Here is a 22,343-nt window from a genome sequence, read left to right as displayed (position 1 = left end):
TTCCTGCAACTAGATGGTCCCATCTGGAGGTGATGGGAGACAGTGACAGATCATCAGGCATTAGATTCTCATAAGGAGCACACAACCTAGATCCCTCTCATGCCTAGTTCACAATAGTTCCAGCTCCTATGAGAATCTCATGCCACAGCTGATTTGACAGGAGGTGGAGCTCGGACTATAATATGAGCCATGGGGAGCAGCTGTAAATACAGATTAAACTTCCCTGGTGTGCCAGAGATTCACTTCTTGCTGTGTAGCCCGGGTCCTAACAGGCCATGGGCTGGTACCTGTTTGTGGCCCAGGGGCTGGGGACCCCTTACATAAGGTGTTCACTATGAGATATAAGAGGACTTAGCCCAGGTGTTAAGGCAGTGTTCCAGGCCCCACTTTGGCTCTAATACATTTAGGGATCAGAATATGGACTCTCGAGAGCAGGTTCCCCCTATTATTGCTGGTAAACAAAATTTGCTAAAACGTGGAGATCAGCACATACTGTTAAGATTCTGATACCTGAGACAATGTAAGCCGTTTCAGATGATACCAAAGGTACAGCATGCAAAAGTGGGTTGCTGAAATGGACCTGAGGATTTGCAGGCAGCCGAAGTTGGGGTTTTGGATAAATGAGGCACATAAACATTAAAATCTTGAAGGATGACTGCAGGTGTTAGGAGTAAATTTGGACTCATTATGAATCTGTGTCTTCCACTAGGCTGTGAAATCTCCAAGGCCTGATAAAGGTTTCTGAATGAATTTGTGAAATATACGATTTCGGTGAAGAAAAGAATAAAGCGGGTGTCCAAACAGTTGAGGTTTTACGGTATTGGCATAAAACATTTGGACCCCTGGCGGCCGGTATCAGGGACTTCCCGACGCTGGAAGAGTTCAGGGAAGGGAAGCGGGCCCCTCTGGAACCGAAGATATAGAATCCTAGCTACAGCTACTAAAGAAAAGTACACTATCAATTAGGGCCGGCGTCAGGTTCTCTGGATCGCCCCTTCTCCCATCCTGGACGCTCATCCCTGTGTTCTTTGCAGTGGGCCCGTCGGCCCTGCTGCCATCAATAGAAGCAGTACTCTCCCCGTCTGATTTCGCAGGGCCAAAGCCCAGGTGAGAGTCAGTGTAGTGTTCAGACTAGCCTAGTTCAGACTAGGCTCCATTTCTGAGCCGCGAGGGCCGCACCCAACGAAATCAGGCAGCTCCGAACCTTGTGTCCTCCAGTGCAGTGAGTTCGGGAGCGACAGGCCGAGCGCGCATGTGCGGGCCCCGACATTGTGCTTGTCCCCTCCGGTGCTCCGTAGTTAGCCTCGGAGAGCTCCACGTAGGCGGCGCAGGCGCCCTTGGTGCACAGTTCACCTGCTGCCGTTGTCGTCGCCGCCGCGGCTCCCGGGGCTGGATGGGGGCCCGAGGCCAGCCAGTGGCACCCGGAAGAAAGAGACGCGGCGGCGGCGACGCCGACATCCTCAGCACGAGTGTCCGGACTTGCCCGCAGGCTCAAGGAGGAGGCGGCGAGGCCCGGTTCCCGCAGTCTCGGGTGTAGAGAAGTCGCCGTAGCCGCCTTGGCCGGGACTCCCCGGGCTCTCGCCCCTCAGGTCTCATTGGCACTCAGGACCCTACGTACGCTGCGCCATGTTCAAGAAACTGAAGCAAAAGATCAGCGAGGAGCAGCAGCAGCTCCAGCAGACGCTGGCTCCTGGTCAGGTACGATGGCCGCGGCTTTCCTCCCCTAGCTCCCGATACCCCTTGAACCGGCCCGCGGACAAAAAAGGCGGGGGGAGTGGGGAAGTTCTTCCGTGACCTTTGACCCCTAACCCGGGACTCTTCCCAAGCTCCGGATCCAGAAGGAGCTCCGGGCGGTGCAGGTCGTCCGTAACTCCTGACCTGGATTTTCCCATCGCAAAACTCCATCCAGTAATGAGTGGATGGGGGTGGCTGGATCCCTCGTGACATCCCATCTCCGTTAAGAGTTTTCCCCTAAGGCCAGACTCCGAACTTGCATGATTTCTGATCCGTATTTGAGGTTCCCCCACCCATCTGAGACCCCACGCTGGGAATGAGGGCGGGGTGGGAAAACCCGGGTCCCTTGTGATATCTGACCTCTGCTGGAGGTGTCCCCCTCTCTCATGCCCATCGTGAGATTTTGTGTGAAATGGCCAGGATCCCGCACAACTGACCCTTGACGGAAGTCTCTTAATTCCAAACCCAGGTCCAGGGATTGAAGGCTGGGGAATAGAGCCATCCTGGGTCAGGCTGCTGGTAGGAGCGGTGGGACATGAAAGAGGTGGCGGCGTGGCCGGCGTCCAGCGCCCGAGGCTGTCACGAGTTAGTCACTTCGCATAACTTGCTTGATCCGGGACTGGCGGGCGGAGGGGGAGACACTCTGCCTGTCTAGAACTCTGCTCTGCTTTTTGAGTCTTGCTGCTCTGCGGACAGGGTTATGTTTGTTTTTCAGGAATGCTATTGCTTTAGGAAATGCGTTTCCAGGGAAAAGGAGGCGTGTTAGTAGTATTAAAGATACAGTTTCCTAAGCGTTAACTGGAGATGTTTCGATGCTGGCAGCACAGGGTCTTAACAGCGAAGATGATGGTTTCGTCTTAATTTCTTCCCAGCCTTTTTGAATTTCAACAGATTGAGCAGATCTGTCCCTTAATTTTAGGGTTTTTGGTCTTTGCTTGCGGTTGCAAGAAAAGCTGAGTTTTGACTAACTTGGAGGCATTTCCAAATTCTTAACATACAACGATTGCATTAGGTTTATTCGGAAACTGTAAATTGAAGTTGTTATTTTTAAATTTAAAGCTCATGTGTAGTAAAACAGTGCTTGAGAAAAACATCAGAACACAGCACTGAAGGGTTGCTTCGTTTCTCGAGTGTAAATGGTGGTTAAAATTTAAGTAGTAAAGATTGTCCTTTTCATACCATTTACTGCAGTCTTTTAAAATTTTACAAAACACTGTTAATTAAGAAACAAAGATAAACTTTAAAGGTGAGGTAGAGATGAGGAATGTGAGGAAATGGGCATGTTAGTGAATGTAAGGCACTTCCATTTGGGAGTGTATAAAATGTAATTGAGCCAGGATTCCATTTCTAGAAATTTATTCTAAGAAAATTTAGGATGTATTAAAGATTTAGCTCTATGAATTTTCATGTCAGTGTTGTTTTAATAGGTTAAAAACTAGCCAGAAGTGTCCACCAATAGAGAATTGGTTAAATACATTTTATCAGGTAATTAGTTATGCTTGATAGGTTATACAGCCATAAAAAGTCAGCATTTACTATGTCCTTAGTATGTACCAGACATTTTGCTTAGTATTTACACAGATTATTTTATTTAATCTCACATAAGCCTGTGAGGTAGATAATACTATAATTCCTCTTTTATAGATGAAGGAGTGAGGCTCAAAAAGGTGAAGTAACTTGCCTGATGTTACGCAGCTAGTGTTAGAGACTTCAGAAAAGTATTAACACAGAAAGATATTTGTGTTAAAAGACAGAAGCAGCAGGTAAAATGTGATCCCAGTTTTGGGAAAAAGAATCTGTATGTAAGTGTATTTATATACACAGATGGTAAAACTAGTTTAAGAATAATATACTTTAAGGTGCTGGTGAATTACTGAGTGTACTTTTTCTTATTTGTAGCGTTTAGCTTTTCATGAAAATGAGTTGTTTTTGTTCATTAACAAAGAGGTTGTTTTTAGTAATAAGCTAGTCACAAGCTAAGATGTAAGAGCTCTGTTTCTATAGCTTAATGCTTCTGGTGAGACAGGGCATTTGGATCAAATAAAATCACTTTGTGTAAAAAGGTTTAAAATAATCCTTTTGGATTATATGTATATTCACTGTGTTGGCCAGGCTGGTCTTGAACTCCTGACCTCTGGTGATTGGCCAGCCCCGGCCTCCCAAAATGCTGGGATTACAGGCATGAGCCACTGCGCCTGGCCATTCGTGGTCTACTTTTGATAATTATTTTGTAACCTTCCTTTCTACCTGCCATATATATCTTTCTCCCTGCTTGTGAATTGTTATGATCCTAGAAACAAAAAATGTGGCCTGGTATGGTGGCCTCACACCTGTAATTCCAGCACTTCGAATCACTTGAGCTCAGTAGTTCAAGACCAGCCTGGCCAAGATGGCAAAATCCCATTTCTGACCAGGCACCGTGGCTCACGCCTGTAATCCCAGCACTTTGGGAGGCCAGGGCGGGTAGATCACCTGAGGTCTGCTAAAAATACAAAAATTAGCGGGGTGTGGTGGCGCACGCCTATAATCCTGGCTACTCTGGAGGCTGAGGCAGCAGAATCGCTTGAACCTGGGAGGCAGAGGTTGCAATGAACTGAGATTGTGCCACTGCACTCCAGCCTGGGAGACAGAGCGAGACTTGGTCTCAAAAAAAAAAAAAAAATTATGTTTTAACAACAAATATCTATTTTGGATTTTTAAACTCCTTGCAGAACTAAGTCAATGAAAGAAACATCAAGAAGTAATACAGACATTGTAATTTCTTGGGATATATGAATACAATATTTTAAAATATTTTTAGCCTTTTCAAATACTTCTAAAACTTAAAAATTATAGAAGTACAGATACAAAAGGATGAATACATGACTCCACTTAATTGAGGTACCTAGAATAGTCAGATTCATAGAGACAGAAAATAGAATGGTTGTTGCCAAAGGCTGGAGAGAGGAGAGAATGGGAAGTTACTGTTTAGTGGGTACAGAGTTTTAGTATGGAAAGATGAAAATGTGCTGGAGATGGACGGTGGTGATTCCACGACAGTGTGAATGTACTTCATGCCACTGAACTGTACACCTACAAATGTTTAAACTGGTATATTTTATGTTATGTATATTTTATCACAATAAAAAAATTAAGTTAAAAAAAACAACATATGGGCCCCTCCTTACGCCTGCAGAATCATCCCTTATTTTTTTCCCTCAGCTCAGAGATGGCTGTTGACCTCACTCTTTTAGAGTGAGACCACAAAATAATAGTTTATGTGGTACAAATTTAAAAAACAAAAACAAAACCAGCAAACAGTTCCAGAGATAACAGGGAAAAGAGTCCTTTCTGAAAGGACATAGCCTTAATGTAAATCCAGGTTTACTAAATAGTTTCAGTCATGAAACTGGGGAAAGCATGAGTCCCAGAGAAAACATTTAGATCAGAAGGAGTTTATTAAGAACATGATGAAAGGCTTTAATAAGTTTGGTACCTAAAATGTAAAGGTTTATTTGAAGAATTAACCCCAAGTTACTTTGACTGCTCTTTTAGAACTGGGATGTCAAATTGGTTTGGCAGTGACTTACAACAGTGCTGTGATGAGGATTCAATGGCTATGTCTCTGCCGTGACTAATCCATAGGTGTTGCAGGGAGAGTGAAATGAACCAGGTATTAGTTATGAACGGTGAATGCCTAGGCCCTCTGCTGGATGTTGCATTTGCTTTGAAGGGTCTATGTAGTCCGTACACAATGGAGTTGTGAGACAAGTACTTTCAGTGTAATGGTGGTATGTACAGGGTGTTGTGGTTGTGCAAAATAAGGCATTTCTGGAGAAGATCAGGGTGACATCCGAGTAGAGCCTTGATGGATAATGAAAAGTCATGGTATAGGGACAAGGGATTCAAGACTTCCTCCTAAGGATGACTGGATTAGTTTTCTAATGTTGCATAACAAGTTACCACAACCTTCGTGCCTAATAACCCAGTTATTATTTTATAGTTCTGTAGGTCAGAAATCTGGCATGGCATGACTGGGTTCTCTGCTCAGGGTCTTGCAAGGCTAAAATCAATATGTTGTCCAAGCTGCGTTCTCATCTGGAGCTCAGGACCCTTTTGTATGCTCACGTGGTTGTGGTGGAATTCAATCCTTTCTGGTTGTAGTACTGAGGCCTTCATTTCTTGCTGACCACTTTCAGCTCCTAGAGGCTACCAGCAGCTCCTTGCCACGTGCCCCTGTAGGCATTTTGCTTTCTTCAGAACAGCAGAAGTACATCTCTCTCATCTCTCTGCCCTCTAGACCCATATTTGAAGGGCTTATGTAATTAGTTTAGACCTATCCAGGTAATCTTTTGATGAACTCATAGTCAACTGATTAGTAACCTAGTAACCTTAAATATGCCTTTAAAATCCCTTTACCCTATAATGTAACAATTATGGGAGTGATATCTCATTATATTCACAGGGCAGGGGTCATTTGGGGTCATCCTACGATTTTGCCTGTCACAATGGCTAAAATGGTTTTTCTTTTTTTAAGTTTTTGTAGAGTCAGGGCCTTACTATGTTACTCAGGCTGTCTTGAACTCCTGGCCTCAAGTGATCCTCTTGCCTTGGCCTCTCGGAGTGTTGGAATTATAGGCATAAGCCACTGTGCATGGCCAAAATGGTTTTTCTTATACTGAAATTGAGTATAACTGTGGTCAGTTAATAATTAGGTAGTGAGCAATAAAATATTAATTGTGGGTCTGGATGTAGCTGTCAGGTTTTTTGGTTAGCAGCTTAGAAAGCTGACTCAGGTTTCTTATGGCTATTGCAATTAATCAGCTCAAGCTTGGTTTGAAGGAACCTAAATCCCTTTATATCTTGAAGTGAGGATAGCCCATTAAGGAACCCGGCACCTGGGACAAATGCTCAAGTAGTTAGTTCTTTGTGCACTGTTTTATACTTTATACTCACATCCATTTTCTCGTATAATCCTTACTCTTTAAACTCCGGCGGAAGCTGAACAAGCCATCAGGCCACGTTTTGCCAGATAGTACTACTTTTCTGGGGAGAGTATGTTTTAGAACTTGTTAAACTTTGTAAACCCCATTTGATTTTTTGTCAGTTTCTCCAGCGCTGATGAGGCTCTCAGTTACTGATTAGAACATATGAGGCCAAGGTGTAAGACATAATGCCAGTTTTTAAGATTTGCAGTGAGATATACTTTTTAAGCAGTTGGAAGGTCACTGTCTAAGGTAGCCCTTTCCTGGCATCTGGATATTTGGAAAGCTGAATTAATAAAAAAGCTGAATCTTAGACTTGATGGAATCACAACAGAGAGAGTTGATTAGTCAAGAGGTATTTCCTGTAGTCTAGTAGTACTTTTCTAATTACTTTTCTAACTTTTTATCACCCAGTGACCATTGTATTAAAGGAGTTCTTACATATAATCATTTATAAATACATAGATACAGAAGACTGCCTCCATAGTGGCAGCCTTTGAGGCACCTACAGCCTTTGAAGCTGGTGCTGGCAAGGTTTGCAAATTATGGCTCTAGGTGTGGGAAGGGTTTACTGAATTTATCTTAGCTTTAATAAAAGCTATTTCTGATGTTCTTTGAACATTTGTAATTTGAATGTGGTGTTCAAGGTAAGCCCAAATTATCTCCAAGACTGAGACTAACACTACACAGTGACTGTGCTTTCCCTCGCTGTTTTCTAAGTGCAGTGTTGACTTTTAGTCACATATTTTCTAGACATTTAAACCATTGCTAAGGCTTCAACTTTATTTCACATTCATTAATTTTGTTGTTTATATACTTTTTTTTTGAGATGGAGTCTTGCTGTGTCACCCAGGCTGGAGCGTAGTAGCGCAATCTCAGCTCACTGCAACCTCCGCCTCCTGGGTTCAAGCGATTCTCCTGCCTCAGCCTCCTGAGTACCTGGGATTACAGGTGCACGCCGCCACTCTTGTTTATATTTTTAAGTCCTTATTCTTCCTGCTTTGTCTTTGGTGGGAGAGGATATCTCATTCCTGAAGGTGACTTCTGCACATAGCTGATTTCATCTGTTGTATTGATTTTTCTGGTTCATCTTTTAGAAGCTGTTGGAGTTCTTAGTTGTAAGCAACAAAAACGTAGTCAATCTAGGTAAGCAGAAAAAGAATTTATTGAAGACTCTTTTGCTTACAGAATTTCCTTGAGGTCCTAAAAGTCTGAGCTGATTACTACGTTGAGTTATACTGGGGAGACTGCTCTGTGTTGCAGCTGCTTCATCTTGGCACCGGCATCACGTCTTTCACTTCACAGCTTATATCTGCGTGGATGCATGAACTTCTGTCTCCATTCTCATCAGATGATGAACTTTATTTGCATGTCTTTTTTTCACATCACTCACTTATGACTTGAAGTCTCATGTGTTTCATTGATGGAGCTCAGTTTACCCTGTCTCAGATAAAAAGAAGATTGGATTAGTAAGTTTTCTGAGTTGTAACTTGTGGACTTATAAGAGCTATTTATAGAAAAAAGGTTATTAAACTTTTGTCATATTTGTAGATGCTTTTCCTCACCTCCCAATTAAACTGCTGCTTTGATTTGTGTTTCACATGAAAATCTCTTTCCCATTCAGAGATTGTAGAAATAGACTCTTGTATTTTTTGTATTTCAATTAAAAAAATACTTAAATCTTTAATATAGCTTAAATATGAAGTAAGGATCTGATATGTGTGTCTTGCCCCATATGGATGGCCAGTTGTCCCAACATTTATTGAATGTCTATCCTGATGCAAAATGCTATTTTTATCGTACGCTAAATACGTATATCTGTCTAGATGTATATATGTGTATATAGAGTATGTGTATATGTGTGTATATATGTGTATATAGAGTATGTGTTTGTTTGTATACTGTTCCTCACAACCTCTCAGTTCCACCCTAGCCACAGCAATTTGTGTACAGATACGACAGACCAGAGTTCCATTTGTTTATTCATTCATTCATTTATTTAACAAATATTTATTAACTGCCTTTTGTAAAGTGCAGACTACAAAAAGAGGTAAGGTATCATGACTCATTCATTTCTCAAAATAGAGCTGAGTTCAGATCTATTTTGCTATGGGTGTAGGGGGATCTCGAAGTTTTGGTTTTATACTTTTACGGTTTTTTTAGGTCACCTTAGAGTAGACCCCAGACCCCTTGTTTAAATTTTGAGCCCTTTCTCCTGAGTTGTTTTGCATTGAGGATTATAGGAGTCGGGCTGTCAATTACAGAGCTAAATGGAATAGCATCTCAGTATTTAGCAGTGGTATTCAAGGTAGGCTTAAAGCAAGGCCATTAATTAGGTGGGCAAGTGCTGTTTATCTGCATTTCATACTATTGAATGTTAGAGCTAGAAGGTAGAAGGGATCTTAAAGATTGAATTGGCAGCCTTTTTTTGATGAACTTCTAATTTTGGAATAATTTTGGTTTATAGAAAAGTTATAAAGGTAGTGCAGAGAGTTTTTATGTACCCCTCACCTGGCTTCAGTTTTCTCTAATATTATCTTACATTAGTATCATGACTTTATTTTATATATGGAGACACATAGTTCTCAAAAAGTTCATGTAGCTAAGATCATAGTTCTAGTTGGTGGCAGAGTTAGGCCAGGAACCTGGTAGGTAGCCTGGATTTTCTAGTTGATTATATTTGTTATCCTTTTCTGCTTTTCATGTTTTTGCTCTTTTCCTTTCTTTCACTGAATTCTTTGGGCATGGACTGAGAGAAGGACTACCTAGTACATAGCTCACTAGTCATTATAGTCTTGCTAATTTGTGCAATAATTTTTAAATCTAGGCTTCCTCTAATTCTTCAACACCAACAAGAACGAGGAGCAGGACATCTTCATTTACAGAGCAACTTGATGAAGGTACACCCAATAGAGAGGTAAGTTTGGAATTCTTTTTCTAGTATACCTCTCACAAGAAACTAATTAATCTAAAATGAAATGCTGTTGATAACAAAATGGGAAACTATTTTGACAGGTCAGCTATTTAATTCCTAGGTAGAGTTTTATTAGCAACACAGTTAGTCTTTTTTTTCACAAATAGCAGTTATGATTTATGTATGTATGTATATATGTATGTATGTATGTTTTTGAGACTAGGTCTGGTTCTGTCACCCAGGCTAGAGTGCAGTGGCACCATCACTACTCATTGCAGCCTTGACCTTCTGGATTCAAGTGATGCTCTAACTTCAGCCTCCTGGGTAGCTGGGACTATAGGCGTACGCCACCATCCCTGGCTAACGTTTCAGTTTTTTGTAGATGGGGTCCCACTGTGTTGCTCAGGCTGGTCTTGAATTCCTGGGTTCAAGTGATTCTTCCAGTTATGCTTTGTAAACTATGGTTTGTTGAGAACCTTAATTTGAGAGGTTAATACATTCTGGATTTAATAGTTGAAGTTTTCAGAATAATTTGATAAATTTGTTAAACATAGCATCATTTTTTCAAGCTGGTGAGTGGAAACTGAGAAGTAACTTATTGAACTTATTCTGTGTAACCAGCAGCTGGCATTAAAACTCATTATTTCCAACTTTTTTTTTCTGTGAAGTGTAACACACGTACAAAAAGAAGGTAAAACATAAATGCACAGATCAGCAAATTAATCATGAAGTAAATCCTCCCAGGTCAAGCAAAGGAACACTGTCAGCACTGTGGTGTTCCCTCGTTCCCCCTGAAGGATTACCACCATCCTGAATTTTTGGTATTTGCTTGCTTCCTTTTTTTTTTTTTTTTTTTTTTTTTAAAATAGTTTTACCTCTTAAATATGCTTTCTAAATGTAGACATTGTAGTTAAACATTTGGGTTGTCCGCAGGTTTTGGCTACTATGAATTATGTTGCCATCAACATTATTGTATATTTCTTTTGGTGTACATGTACCTGCATTTCTGTTGGTATGTACTTTGGAGTAGAATCACTGCTCCATTTTAACACTTAAGAAGATAACGCTGATGGTTTTCCAGAGTGGTTGTAGAAATTTAAATTCCCACCAGGAGCTTATGAAAGTTGCTTTTGCCCTATATTTTTGAGAGTCTTTATTTTTCTACTCTGTGTAAATATGCTGGAAAACCGTCTTTTTCATTTCAGCTGTTCTGGTGGTGGTCGTCCATTTTGGTTTTAATTTGCATTCTCTGATAACTAACAAGATTGAGCATTTTCATCTGTTTATTGGCCATTTGATGTCTTCTTTTGTGAGTGCTTAAGTCCCTTGCCCATTTTTCTATTGGATTATCTTTTTTAAAAATTGATTTGTAGAAGTTTTTAAAAAATATAGAATACATAGGAGTTTTTTGTTGAATATATATCTTGCAGATATCTTCCCACTCTGGCTTGCCATTCATTTTCTTAACGATGTCCTTTGATGAACAGAAGTTCTTAGTTTTAGGCCAAATGTGGTGGCTCATGCCTGTAATCCCAGCACTTTGGGAGGCCAAGGCAGGAGGATTGCTTGAGTCCAGGAGTTTGAGACCAGCCTGAGCAACAAAGTGAGACCCTGTTTCTACAAAAAAAATAAAAATTAGCCAGGTATGGTGGCGTGCACTTGTGTGGTCCCAGCTACTCAGGAGGCTAAGGCAGGAGGATTACTTGAGCCTCAGAGGTCAAAGCTGCAGTGAGCCATGATTGCGCCAGCCTAGGTGACATAGTAAGACCTAGGCTTACTTGAAAAAAAGAAAAAAAAAAACGCCTGGGTTCCATCTGTGTCCCATCCCTGACAGTACCTTCTATCTTAGAAGGTTAACAAAATGAGAAACCAGATAGGGTGGAGGGAGATTATGAAAAAATTAATTTATTGTCCTTTTAATAAAAAACTGTATATAATTGAAAAATCCTTTATTATAAAATAAGTTGAAGTAAGGTTTAGATTGCACTCTGTGGTCCAAAGTACCTGTTAAAGTTGTCAAAAAAGCTTAAAAAGCAAGGAGATGAAGTGATGACAATGCTTTGTCATTCTATCTGAAACCATCTCTTAGCTAGGATTGTTAAAATTTAGAAAGAAATAAATAACCTTTAGCTGACTTGGTCGATTGTAAAAGAGTGCTAAAACCAAATCTTTCAGAAATAATTATTTTGTAACAGTATATTCAATTAAATTGTTTTAAAGCATCCTAGATTTTTAAAAAGTGGTATCAGTCAGCCGGGTGTGGTGGCATGTGCCTGTAATCCCAGCTATTTGGGAGGCTGAGGCAGGAGAATCTCTTGAACCTAGGAGGTGGAGGTTGCAGTGAGCTAAGATTGTGCCACTGCTCTCTAGCCTGGGTGACAGAGCGAGACACTGTCTTAAAAAAAAAAAAGCAATGGTAGCAATCAATATAATTCTGCACTATTTTCAGTGTTTCACTTTATTGTATGCAAACTAATATACTATAATGTCAATCAATATGCTGAGTATAGAAATGATGCCATTAATACTGATTACTAAAACATTACAACTCAGTACTGCAGCTTTCATTCGAATAGGTTATATGTATAAACTGAGTTCAACAATATTGTATTTGAAATCGTAAATGCAATAACGTAAGTAATGCTTAAGAAAATAAGATCTCAGGAAACTGTATATACTCTGTACTTTTATGCAACTTTATCAGATCATTTCAGTATATGCACCAAGGATATAGCGTATATGACATGAACTTTGAGTGCAAAAACTGTACTATGTACCTGTTTATTTTGCTCTCAACATCTAAATAAAGGTGTTTTGTTTTGTTTTGTTTAATTGTTTTAAAGTAATCCCTATCAGGACAATTTGTATGTATTTTTACAATTTTTTTTTTTTTTTTTTTTTTTTGAGACGGAGTCTTGCTCTGTCTCCAGGCTGCAGTTTGCAGTTCAGGGGTGCGGTCTTGGCTCACTGCAACCTCTGCCTCCCAGGTTCAAGTGGTTCTCCTGCCTCAGCCTCCCAAGTAGCTGAGACTACAGGTGGGCGCCACCACGCCCAGCTAATTTTTTGTATTTTTACTTGAGACGGAGTTTTACCATGTTGCTGAGGATGGTCTCAATCTCTTGGCCTTGTGATCTGCCCGCCTCAGCCTCCCAAAGTGCTGGGATTACGGGTGTGAGCCACTGTGCCCAGCCGTATTTTTACAATTTTTAAATTAGCTTATACCCTATTATCTAGAAATCCCATTTCTAGAAATCTGTCCTGTAGAACAATAGCATTTTAAATGTATATCCACAAGGCTTACTGTAGTAAGCTATTTATAATACTAAAAAGATGATAAAGTTTGATTTGCAATATTAAGATTTTCTCCAAACTAATCTATAGACTCAGTGCCATCCCAGTCAAAATCCTTATAGGTTTCTTCTGTTGTCATCATCATCATTATTATTATTATTATTATTATTTTTTGAGACAAAGTCTCACTCTGTCACCCAGGCTGGAGTGCAGTGGTACGATCTCAGCTCACTGCAGCCTCCACCTCCCAGGTTCAAGCAATTCTCCCTGCCTCATTCTCCCAAGTAATTGGGATTACAGGCACCCACCACCATGCCCAGCTAACTTTTTGTATTTTTAGTAGAGACAGAATTTCACCATGTTGGCCAGGCTGGTATTGAACTCCTGACCTCAGGTGATCCACCTGCCTCAGCCTCCCAAAGTGCTGGGATTACAGGTGTGAGCCACCGCGCCCAGCCTTTGTGTCCCTTGTATAAAGAAGCCTAAGGCACTCCAAACAAAGACAGATTTATTTGGGTTTATATACAGTATTTACCAACACAGGAAAGCAGACATATTAGTATTTTCAGCAACAGAGAAAAATGCAAAACTTTTTTTTAATTGACAAGGAAGTTAACTTAATGAAACCATTCTACTACCTAAGCATTCCAGATATGTAGACTTTACTGTGTCTACTGTTGCTATGGACAAATATTTATGTTTTGAGCTAAATTTCCACATTTTTCTTCCAAAAAAAAAAAAAGCATTTTTTTGTCTTTTGAGACAGGGTCTCACTTTGTTGCCCAGATTGAAGCATAGTGTTACAATCTCAGCACTCCACAGCTTCAACCGCCTGAGCTCAAGTGATCCGTCCACCTCGGCCTTGTAAAGTGCTGGGATTATAGGCATGAATCACCATACAGGGCCAAAACAAACAAACAGGAAGAAAAACACTTAACACTTAAGATAAATCCAAGCCAGGCACAGTGGTGTGCACCTGTAGTCCCAGCTACTCAGGAGGCTGAGGCAGGAGGATCCCTTGAGCCCAGGAAATGATTTTTAAATATGGTGTGAAGTAGGGATCAAGTTTCATCGCCTCCAATATGTTTATCCAGTTGTCTCTTTTTCACACTGCTCTATTGTTGTACATTTTTTCATTAATTGTGTCCATATGTCCATATTTGAGTGGCTTTGTTCCTGAGTTCTCTGTTCTGTTCCATTGTTCTCTTTGTCTTTGATACCACACTGTCTTAATGAGTATCATTTTACATTCACACTTTATATTCATGTCCATATTTGAGTGGCTTTGTTTCTGAGCTTTCTGTATTCTGTTCCACTGTTCTCTTTGTCTTTGATTCAATACCATACTCCCAGTTATTTGGGAGGCTAAGGCAGGAGAATCGCTTGAACCCAGGAGGCAGAGGTTGCAGTGTGAGCCAAGGTCGTGCCATTGCACTCCAGCCTGGGCAATAAAAGCAAAACTTCATCACAAAAAAAAAAGGGACATAAAAAATCTATATTATTGTAAACATTGAAGGCAGAGGAGAGTAGACTGAATTTGCATTGACTCTGAAGTCTACATAAGTCTACTCTGGGTACTCTCCTATCCTGCGCAAATGACAGGTTTGTCTGTTTGATCATAGCACTCTCTACTGGTGATCCTAGGCATAGCCCCACTATCCTCAGAGTCGGGCTTCCTGTCCTTGTTGTTGTTTGAGGTTAATCTTTTTTGCTTTCCTAGGTCTGGGTTGCTTTAGAGCAATACGTAATGTAGGATCCTGTAAGGGATTAACTAGAGCAAATGAAGCTAACATGCTCCTACCTCTGCCCCACTCCAGATTGGACCTGGACTTTTTCAGAGATAGGGTCTCACACTGTGTTTCTCTGGCTGGCCTCCAACTCTTGGGCTCAAGGGACCCTGATTTTTTTTTAATTGAGTTTAAATTTATATAACATAAATTAACCATTTAAAGCAAACAGGTAGCATTTAGTACATTCCCAGTGTTGTACATTCATCACATCTATCTAGTTCCATAACATTTCCATCACCCCAAAATGAAACCCTGCGCTGATTAAGCAGTCATTCCCATTCCTCCTTCCTCCAACCCCTGGCAACCATTAATTTGCTTTCTGTGTTAATGGATTTACCTTTTCTGGATATTTCATATAAATGAAATCATTTGATATTTTACCTTTTGTGTCTGACCATTTTTACTTAGCTTAATGTTTTCAAGATTCATTTGTGTTGTAGCATGTATCTACTTTCTTTTTATAACTGAGTCTAATGATTTTTTTTTAAGGGAGTAAAAATCTATGTACTGTATTAGTTTGGAATAAGACCTGGAATAGACTGGTGAGGAAAGGATGGTTTTTGGTGTTACCTGAATCAGCCTAAGTTGATATCCTGGCTTTGTCATTTGCTGACCGAAAGATTTATTAAAGTTAACTTTTCAGTCTCAGATTTTCTCATTTGTTTAATGAGAAATTTGTGAAGTTTTGGGGATTATCAGTAAGATGGCATGTAAATCTCTAGTGTGGTAATTTGCATAGTGGGCGCTGACTAAGTTGTTAGGGACAGCCTCGGAAGAGGGGAGGGCCTGCTCCACTTCCTCTTTTTAGGGGAGGGGAACAGATGGACTTTATGTGGATTAAGGTCCTAGGGATGTTATCTCTGTGTCGCTTTGCCTATTGAATTTGTGAAGGAAGGATTGATAGCTTCACTTTGCCTCCTATCCTGCTCTCTCCGGTTTGCTGTCTTCCTGAGACACTTCCTCATTTATTAGGGGCCATAGTAAACGTGTCCATTGTTATCCTGGGGACTCATCCATGAACAACTTGCATATTGTTTTTAAATTAAATTCCAGAATTAGGTGTGTTTTCATATACATATATATATATATATAATTTTTATGTGTGTATGTATGTATGTATGAGATGGAGCCTTGCTCTGTCGCTCAGGGTGGAGTGCAGTGGCATGATCTTGGCTCACTGCAACCTCTGCCTCAGCCTCTTGAGTAGCTGGGATTACAGGCATGTGCCACCACGCCTGGCTGATATTTGTGTTTTTAGTAGAGATGAGGTTTCACCATGTTGTCTAGGCTGGTGTGGAACTCCTGGCGCTCAAGTGATCCACCCACCTTGAACTCCTAAGGTGCTGGGATTACAGACATGAACCACCACACCTGGCCCCAGTTTTTGAGAATTCTTAAGCACATTTTAGAGATTTATTTCATGTTTCAAGGCTTATATGGCTTAAAGGCATCGTTTTAGGGATTACTGGGAAGTATCTTCAAAGTTAATACATGAGAAACATTCCTTCCTAAATCCTTTATTATATTGAATATCGTGTTAATTGGTTTTCAGAGGTTAAATTAACCATGTATTCCTGCAATAAATGTCACTTGTTTCTGGTATATAATCTTTTTTATATATTACTAGATTGATTCATTAGTATTTTGTTGAGGATTTTTTGGTCTATATTCATAAGAAATGCTGGTCTGCAGTTTTATTTTTTTGTGATAACCTGGTTTTTGTATCAGTAATACAGGCCCCATGAATTGAGTTGGAAAGTGTTCGCTTCTCTTGTATTTTTTCAAGAGTTTGTGAAGAATTGCTGTTAATTCTTCTTTAAATGTTTGGTAGAATCTACCATTGAAATCATGTGTCCTAGGCTTTTTTTCGAGGGAAGTGTTTTGATAACTAATTCAGTATCTACTTTTTATAGCTGTGTTCACATTTTGCTTCTTCTTGAGTTAGTTTTGTGATTTGTGTATCTCTAGGAATTTGTCCATTTCATTTATCTCATTTGTTGGCATAAATTAAACTAAATTTGGCCTGAGGCTACCTATATATCTTGAGTCCCTATGTAAGGAACTGTAGCCTAACTTAGTACATAAGCAAACTGAAATCCTAAATTAGGAATGTAGTTTTTGTAACAGCTCCTGAGTCTCAGGCAGTCACAGTAGTCAAGTCTACCAATTGCAGGCTGCTAACTAAGCAGCCCATTCTCAAATGAGGCAAAAACCTTTGCTTTTAACACATAGTATAGCTTTGTAATCCTTTTCTGCAAATTCAGTGGTAATTTCTTCTCTTTCATTACTGATTTTCATGATATGAGTTCTTTTTTCCCCTCTGTCAGTGTAGCTAATGGTTTGTCAATTTTGTTGATCTTTTGAAGAACAAACCTTTGGTTCCACTTTCTTGTTGCATATGCTGAGTATTCTCGTAATTGGAGTGAAAAGCTGATCTTTCATGACTTATTTTACTTAAGCCTGAGGAGTCTTGGACTTAGCAAAACTTCCTTGAATCTAAATTACATCTTCTTTCCTGGTTTCTGGGCTGATACATGTTTTTTCCCATCTTATATACCCTTGGTCTTTTCACTGGCGATTAAGACTAGGGAAAGTTAGTTGCCTTGTCCTTTTATGCTGTCATTTTGTTTAAAGGCTTTCTATGTAGTAAAACTATCCATATAGATAAAATAGAGCCTTGAGTTGTGATCTTGAATTTGATCAACATGATTTACCCACAGTCTGTACTGGATATTTCTTCACCTGCTGCTACTGTAAGCCATTTTATTCTTGTATCTTCTGTAGAGTATATTATCACAGGTACTTTTTATAGGGGTGTCCAATCTTTTGGCTTTCCTGGGCCACATTGAAAGAAGAATTGTCTTGGGCCACACATCAAATACGCTAACAGGAATAATAGCTGATGAACTGAAAAAATAAAGCCTCATAATGTTTTAAGAAAGTTTATGAACTTGTGTTGGGTCTCATTCGAAGCCATCCTGGGTCACAGATTGGATGAATTTAATTGACCCAAAATCATAAGGGTTCTACTAACAGTTGTACTTAACAGTATCTGAGAAGATAGAAACAGGACCATCTGCCAGGCGTGGTGGCTCATGCCTGTAATCCCAGCACCTTGGAAGGCCGAGGATGGTGGATTACCTGAGGTCAGGAGTTCGAGACCAGCCTGGCCAATACAAAAAATAGCTGGGCGTGGTGGCGGGTGCCTGTAATCCCAGCTACTCAGTAGACTGAGGTGGGAGAATCGCTTGAACCCGGGAGGTAGAGGTTCCAGTGAGCCAAGATCATGCCATTGCACTCCAGCCTGGGCAACAAGAGTGAAACTCCGTCTCAAGAAAAAAAAAAGAAACAGGGCCATCTGTCTTTGAGGAAGAGGGATTTACACCCTTGCTAAGACACTAAACTTTTTTGCTAAGGCACTAAACTTTTTAGGCCCTTCCCCCATTATTATACATGAGAGATGATAATCAAGCCTTTGTTGCCTATGAGTAAAAAGGAATCTAAAAATCACTGAAATAAATAAGTTTTTCAAGGAATTTCAAAGAAGTTTTTTCACATGGGAAAGGACTTCTAGGCTGGATGTGGTGGCTCACACCTGTAATCCCAGCAATTTGGGAGGCTGCAGCAGGAGGAATGCTTGAACCCAGGAGTTGGAGACCAGTGTGGGCAACATAGTGAGATCCTGTCTCTACCAAAAAAAAAAAAAAAAAAATCAAAAAAATTAGCCACGTGTGCTAGTGTGCACCTGTGGTCCCAGCTACTTAAGAGGCTGAAGTAGGAAGATTTTTTGATCCCAGGAGGTCGAGGTTGCAGTGAGCCATGACTGTGCCACTGCACTCCTCTACCCTTAGTGACAGAGCAAGACCCTGTCTCAAAAAAAAAAAAAAAAAAGGCTGCTGGTTGTTGTTGGAAATAATCAGTCACGATGGCATGCTACCTAACATGCTAAATCCTCCCCGGAAGACTTCAGGACTTTCGGTCAGATCGTGCTGTGATTTGAGCCTTGAGGCATCCTTGCTGTTTTAGTCACAGAAGTAGTAGATAAAACTTAAAAAACATTGAGACATGTATTTGAGTTCACAAACAAGGCAAACATCTCCCCTGGGCTGAGAGGGAGTGAATCCTTGGTCCTAGAGGGTTTGAGGTTGGGACAAAGGCAGCCATTTTCGACTAGGGTTTTGTGAGAGAATTAAGCTCTGTGGAAAATGATTTGAGTAACTGCATTTTTTATTCTTCCAAGTATTGTATGAAACTATTACCATGCTATATATACATAGTAGATACATTAATTCATTGTATACAGGCATTTGGATTTAATTTTCTCTTTGAACTCTGGTTGAGAAGGACTGGAGATGTTCTATACAGAGGAGATTTTGTGTTACAAGCTGAGAGCTAATGTGGGGCTCCTACCACTGGTGAAAGGAAGTTGAAAAAAGCTGTTGCTAACTGCTGCCTAGTGCTCTCAATTGTCCATTATGGGAAACTGCTGTCCTTAGGGAGGCCTCATGACCAAGAATCGAATCCAACCTCACATTAGCTTGGTGACTGAGTTTGTGATAACCCCTATATTGCCATAAGGTAAGAAACTCGAACCAAGGCCTTGGGTATCAGATTGGCTGGATAAGGAGGGATGAGCACAAGAGGAAGGACAAAGATAATACCTTTTTCAAGATGAGCCTGTAAATGAAAATTCTAAAATAAATGTTAAGAGGGCAACCAGTAAAAACAGAGATTAAGACATATTTACTCCAGATGAAATTAAAGTAATACAACAGTCTGGAAATTACTTTAAAACAACTTTCTTCAGTAAGGAAAAGGAAGTAATAATTTTCTTAAAAAGAACAGAAAATTGTGGGAGAAAAACAGGCCAAAACAAAACTAGATTAGATGGATATGAGAAAGAACTAATTAGAAATCCTAGAAATTGGCCGGGCATGGTGGTTCATGCCTGTAATCCCAGCACTTTGGGAGGCCAAGGCGGGCAGATCACTTGAGGCCAGGAGTTCGAGACCAGCCTGGCCAACATGGCAAAAACTCATCTCTACTAATTTTACAAAAATTAGCTGGGCATGGTGGCGCATACCTGTTATCCCATCTGCTCGGGAGGCTGAATGAGGCAGGAGAATTGGTTGAATGCAGGAGGTGGAGGTTGCAGTGAGCTGAGATGGTGTGACACAGACTCCCATAAAAAAAAAAAAAAAAATCCTGGAATGAAAAAAAAATTGATGTAAACATGTAAATCACAATAAAACTCAGACTGATGCCAGTTACAGAGAAAATTATAGAATTCAAAAAGAACACTGGCTAGGCCTGATGGCTCATGCCTGTAATACCAGCAGTTTGGGAGGTCGAGGTAGGTGGATTGCTAGAGCCCAGGAGTTCAAGATTAGCCTGGGCAACATGGCAAAACCCTGTATCTCTTTATTTTCATTTAAAAAACAAAAACAAAAAGAATACTGAGTAATCCTACCAAAACCACCAAGATTAAGGAAAAATATATGATGTGCCTCATAATGATGTTTCGTTCAGCGATCGACCGCATATATGACGATAGTCCCATAAGATTATAATGGAGCTGAAAAAATCGTATCGCCTAGTGACATGTAGTTGTTGTAATGTGTTTGTGGTGATGCCGGTATAAACAAACCTATTGTGCTGCCAGTGGTATAAAAGCTCACAGTAATGTCCTAGGACTTCACCTTCACTCACCACTCACTCACTGACTCACCCAGAGCAATTTCTAGTCCTGCAATCTTCATTCATGACAAGTGAGTGCCCTATAGAGTCGTGTCATTTTTTCTTTTTTACTGTAGTTTTACTATAGTTTTTCTTTGTTTACATAGATACTTACTATGGCAGTACAGCCGCTTACAATATTCAGTACAGTAACATGATGGACTAGTTTGTAGCGTAGGAGCAATAGGCTCTCCCATGTATCCTAGGCATATAGTATGCTATGCCCTCTAGGTTTGTGTAAGTATGCTTGTCCAACCCAGCTTATTTTGCTGCTGTTCTTCTTGTGTTTTGTTTTAGTCTTTTAGCAGTCTAAAGGCATGGTTTTTAGTTTCTGTCTCTAGTGGTAAGTGGAAAAGAGGGATGAGGAAAGGTCCTTACTGATTCAACCAGAAACAGAAACTAAGAACCCATGACTGTATTTTCTGCCTTGGACACCCCTCCATGATGTTCACATGACAAAATGGCCTAACAACACATTTCTCAGCATGTATCCCCTCCCTATTGTTAAGCAATGCATGACTGTATATCCTCCACATCTCACACTCATGTTTGTATGTGTGTTTATTTAGGAAGGAAATAACAAGGTCAACAAAGATTCCTTAGGCTTTAAGGTGGCTGTCAATGGACACTAATTTTGATATACTTTGATATACACACGCATACGTATATGAGAGTATGAGACATGGAGGATAGCTTGAAAGCCTTCAATGCATATCTGCTGAGAGTTTCAGATAGTCTTCATGAATGTTCAGACACATATAACTTCAGTGTTGGTTCAACTGATGGCTTCAGTGGGGAACCACACAGAAGAGGTGGATTAAATCCTTAGCAGAATTGCAGCCGAGTTAGTTTTCCATTTGAAGAGTTTGAGAGATGGAGTTGAGATAGAATCTTAGTGAGAATATTAGAGAACTGTTGCTTATGAGACCTTTTCAAGCATAAGAAGGAGATAACAAGGATAACAAAGACTTCTTAGGCTTTGAGGTGACTGTCGGTGGACACTAGTTTTGATATACTTTGCTTTTGCTAGGGTTAGAGGTCATAGTGTACGTTTTTGTTTGGCAGCACCTTTTGAAATGGTGGCCATTTTTTTTATGCTGGACATTAGCTTTTTTGTTTTTCTCTTAAAATTTCAAATATACTCCTCTGAAGTTTTGAATTATTTTCTAATGTGGACAAGAGTGACTGACTTCATTACAAAAATTAACTTTGGAAGTCTAAGAAGAGTGAATTTTTTATAGCCTTTAACTTAAATTTAACATCCATTCTAAGGATGATCTGAGTTCCTGGGAGAGTAAGATTTTCAGCAGGAGTAGAAACTTGGATATGATGATACCCTAGAGCCAAAGAGGCATTTAGCATATTTTAGTATACTACTAATACTAAAATTAAGAATTTAGTGTAAATTGCTGAATCCTGTCCAAGAAGTGCTAGTTATTACGTAATATAAAAGACTTTGAAATGTTTTTCCTATTTATAATTATCATGGTCTCTAATGTAGGACCAAATGAACAGTTAGTTAAGGCTCTAGTTAGTATTCATAACTCTGCAGTACTGAGATAAAAAGTTTATGTTCTTAAGCTTTTGCAGACTTTTTTTTTCAGATATGTTATATATCATATAATATGTAATTTATCACCATATTAGATAATGTATTAACTGCTGAATTCATGTTTCAAAAAAATTTTTTTGAGGCAGGATCTCACTCTTTTGCTCAGGCTGGAGTGCAGTGGTGTGATCACAGCTCACTGCCGGGCTTAGGTGAGCCTCCTACCTCAGCCTCCCAGGTAGCTGCGACTACAGGTGTGTGCCACCATGCCTGGCAAATTTTTTGTATTTTTTGTAGAGATGGGGTTTCGTTATGTTGTCTGGGCTGGTTTTAATTTTTATTTGGAAATAATTATAGATTCATAG

At 40.1% G+C, this 22,343-nt stretch overlaps 1 protein-coding gene across 3 annotated transcripts in view; it reads left to right on the top strand.

The window, feature by feature from the left end:
* Positions 1-1,252: 1,252 nt before the first annotated feature.
* The window catches only part of GOLGA4 (golgin A4), a 120,336-nt gene continuing 99,245 nt past the window's right edge, over positions 1,253-22,343 (top strand). Inside the window, exons 1-2 of one of the 3 annotated variants that reach the window (XM_011953339.1) lie at positions 1,253-1,698; positions 9,526-9,615. In XM_011953339.1, coding sequence (XP_011808729.1) covers positions 1,627-1,698; positions 9,526-9,615 — 162 coding nt within the window. In that variant the 5' untranslated portion in view covers positions 1,253-1,626. The remainder of the gene's footprint in view (positions 1,699-9,525; positions 9,616-22,343) is intronic. The other 2 variants (XM_011953340.1, XM_011953338.1) reach the window with 2 other exon arrangements.

Source organism: Colobus angolensis, unplaced genomic scaffold, assembly GCF_000951035.1.
Source record: "Colobus angolensis palliatus isolate OR3802 unplaced genomic scaffold, Cang.pa_1.0 Scaffold36, whole genome shotgun sequence".
Taxonomy (NCBI): Eukaryota; Metazoa; Chordata; class Mammalia; order Primates; family Cercopithecidae; genus Colobus; species Colobus angolensis.
This window is presented reverse-complemented; position numbering and strand designations above follow the sequence as displayed.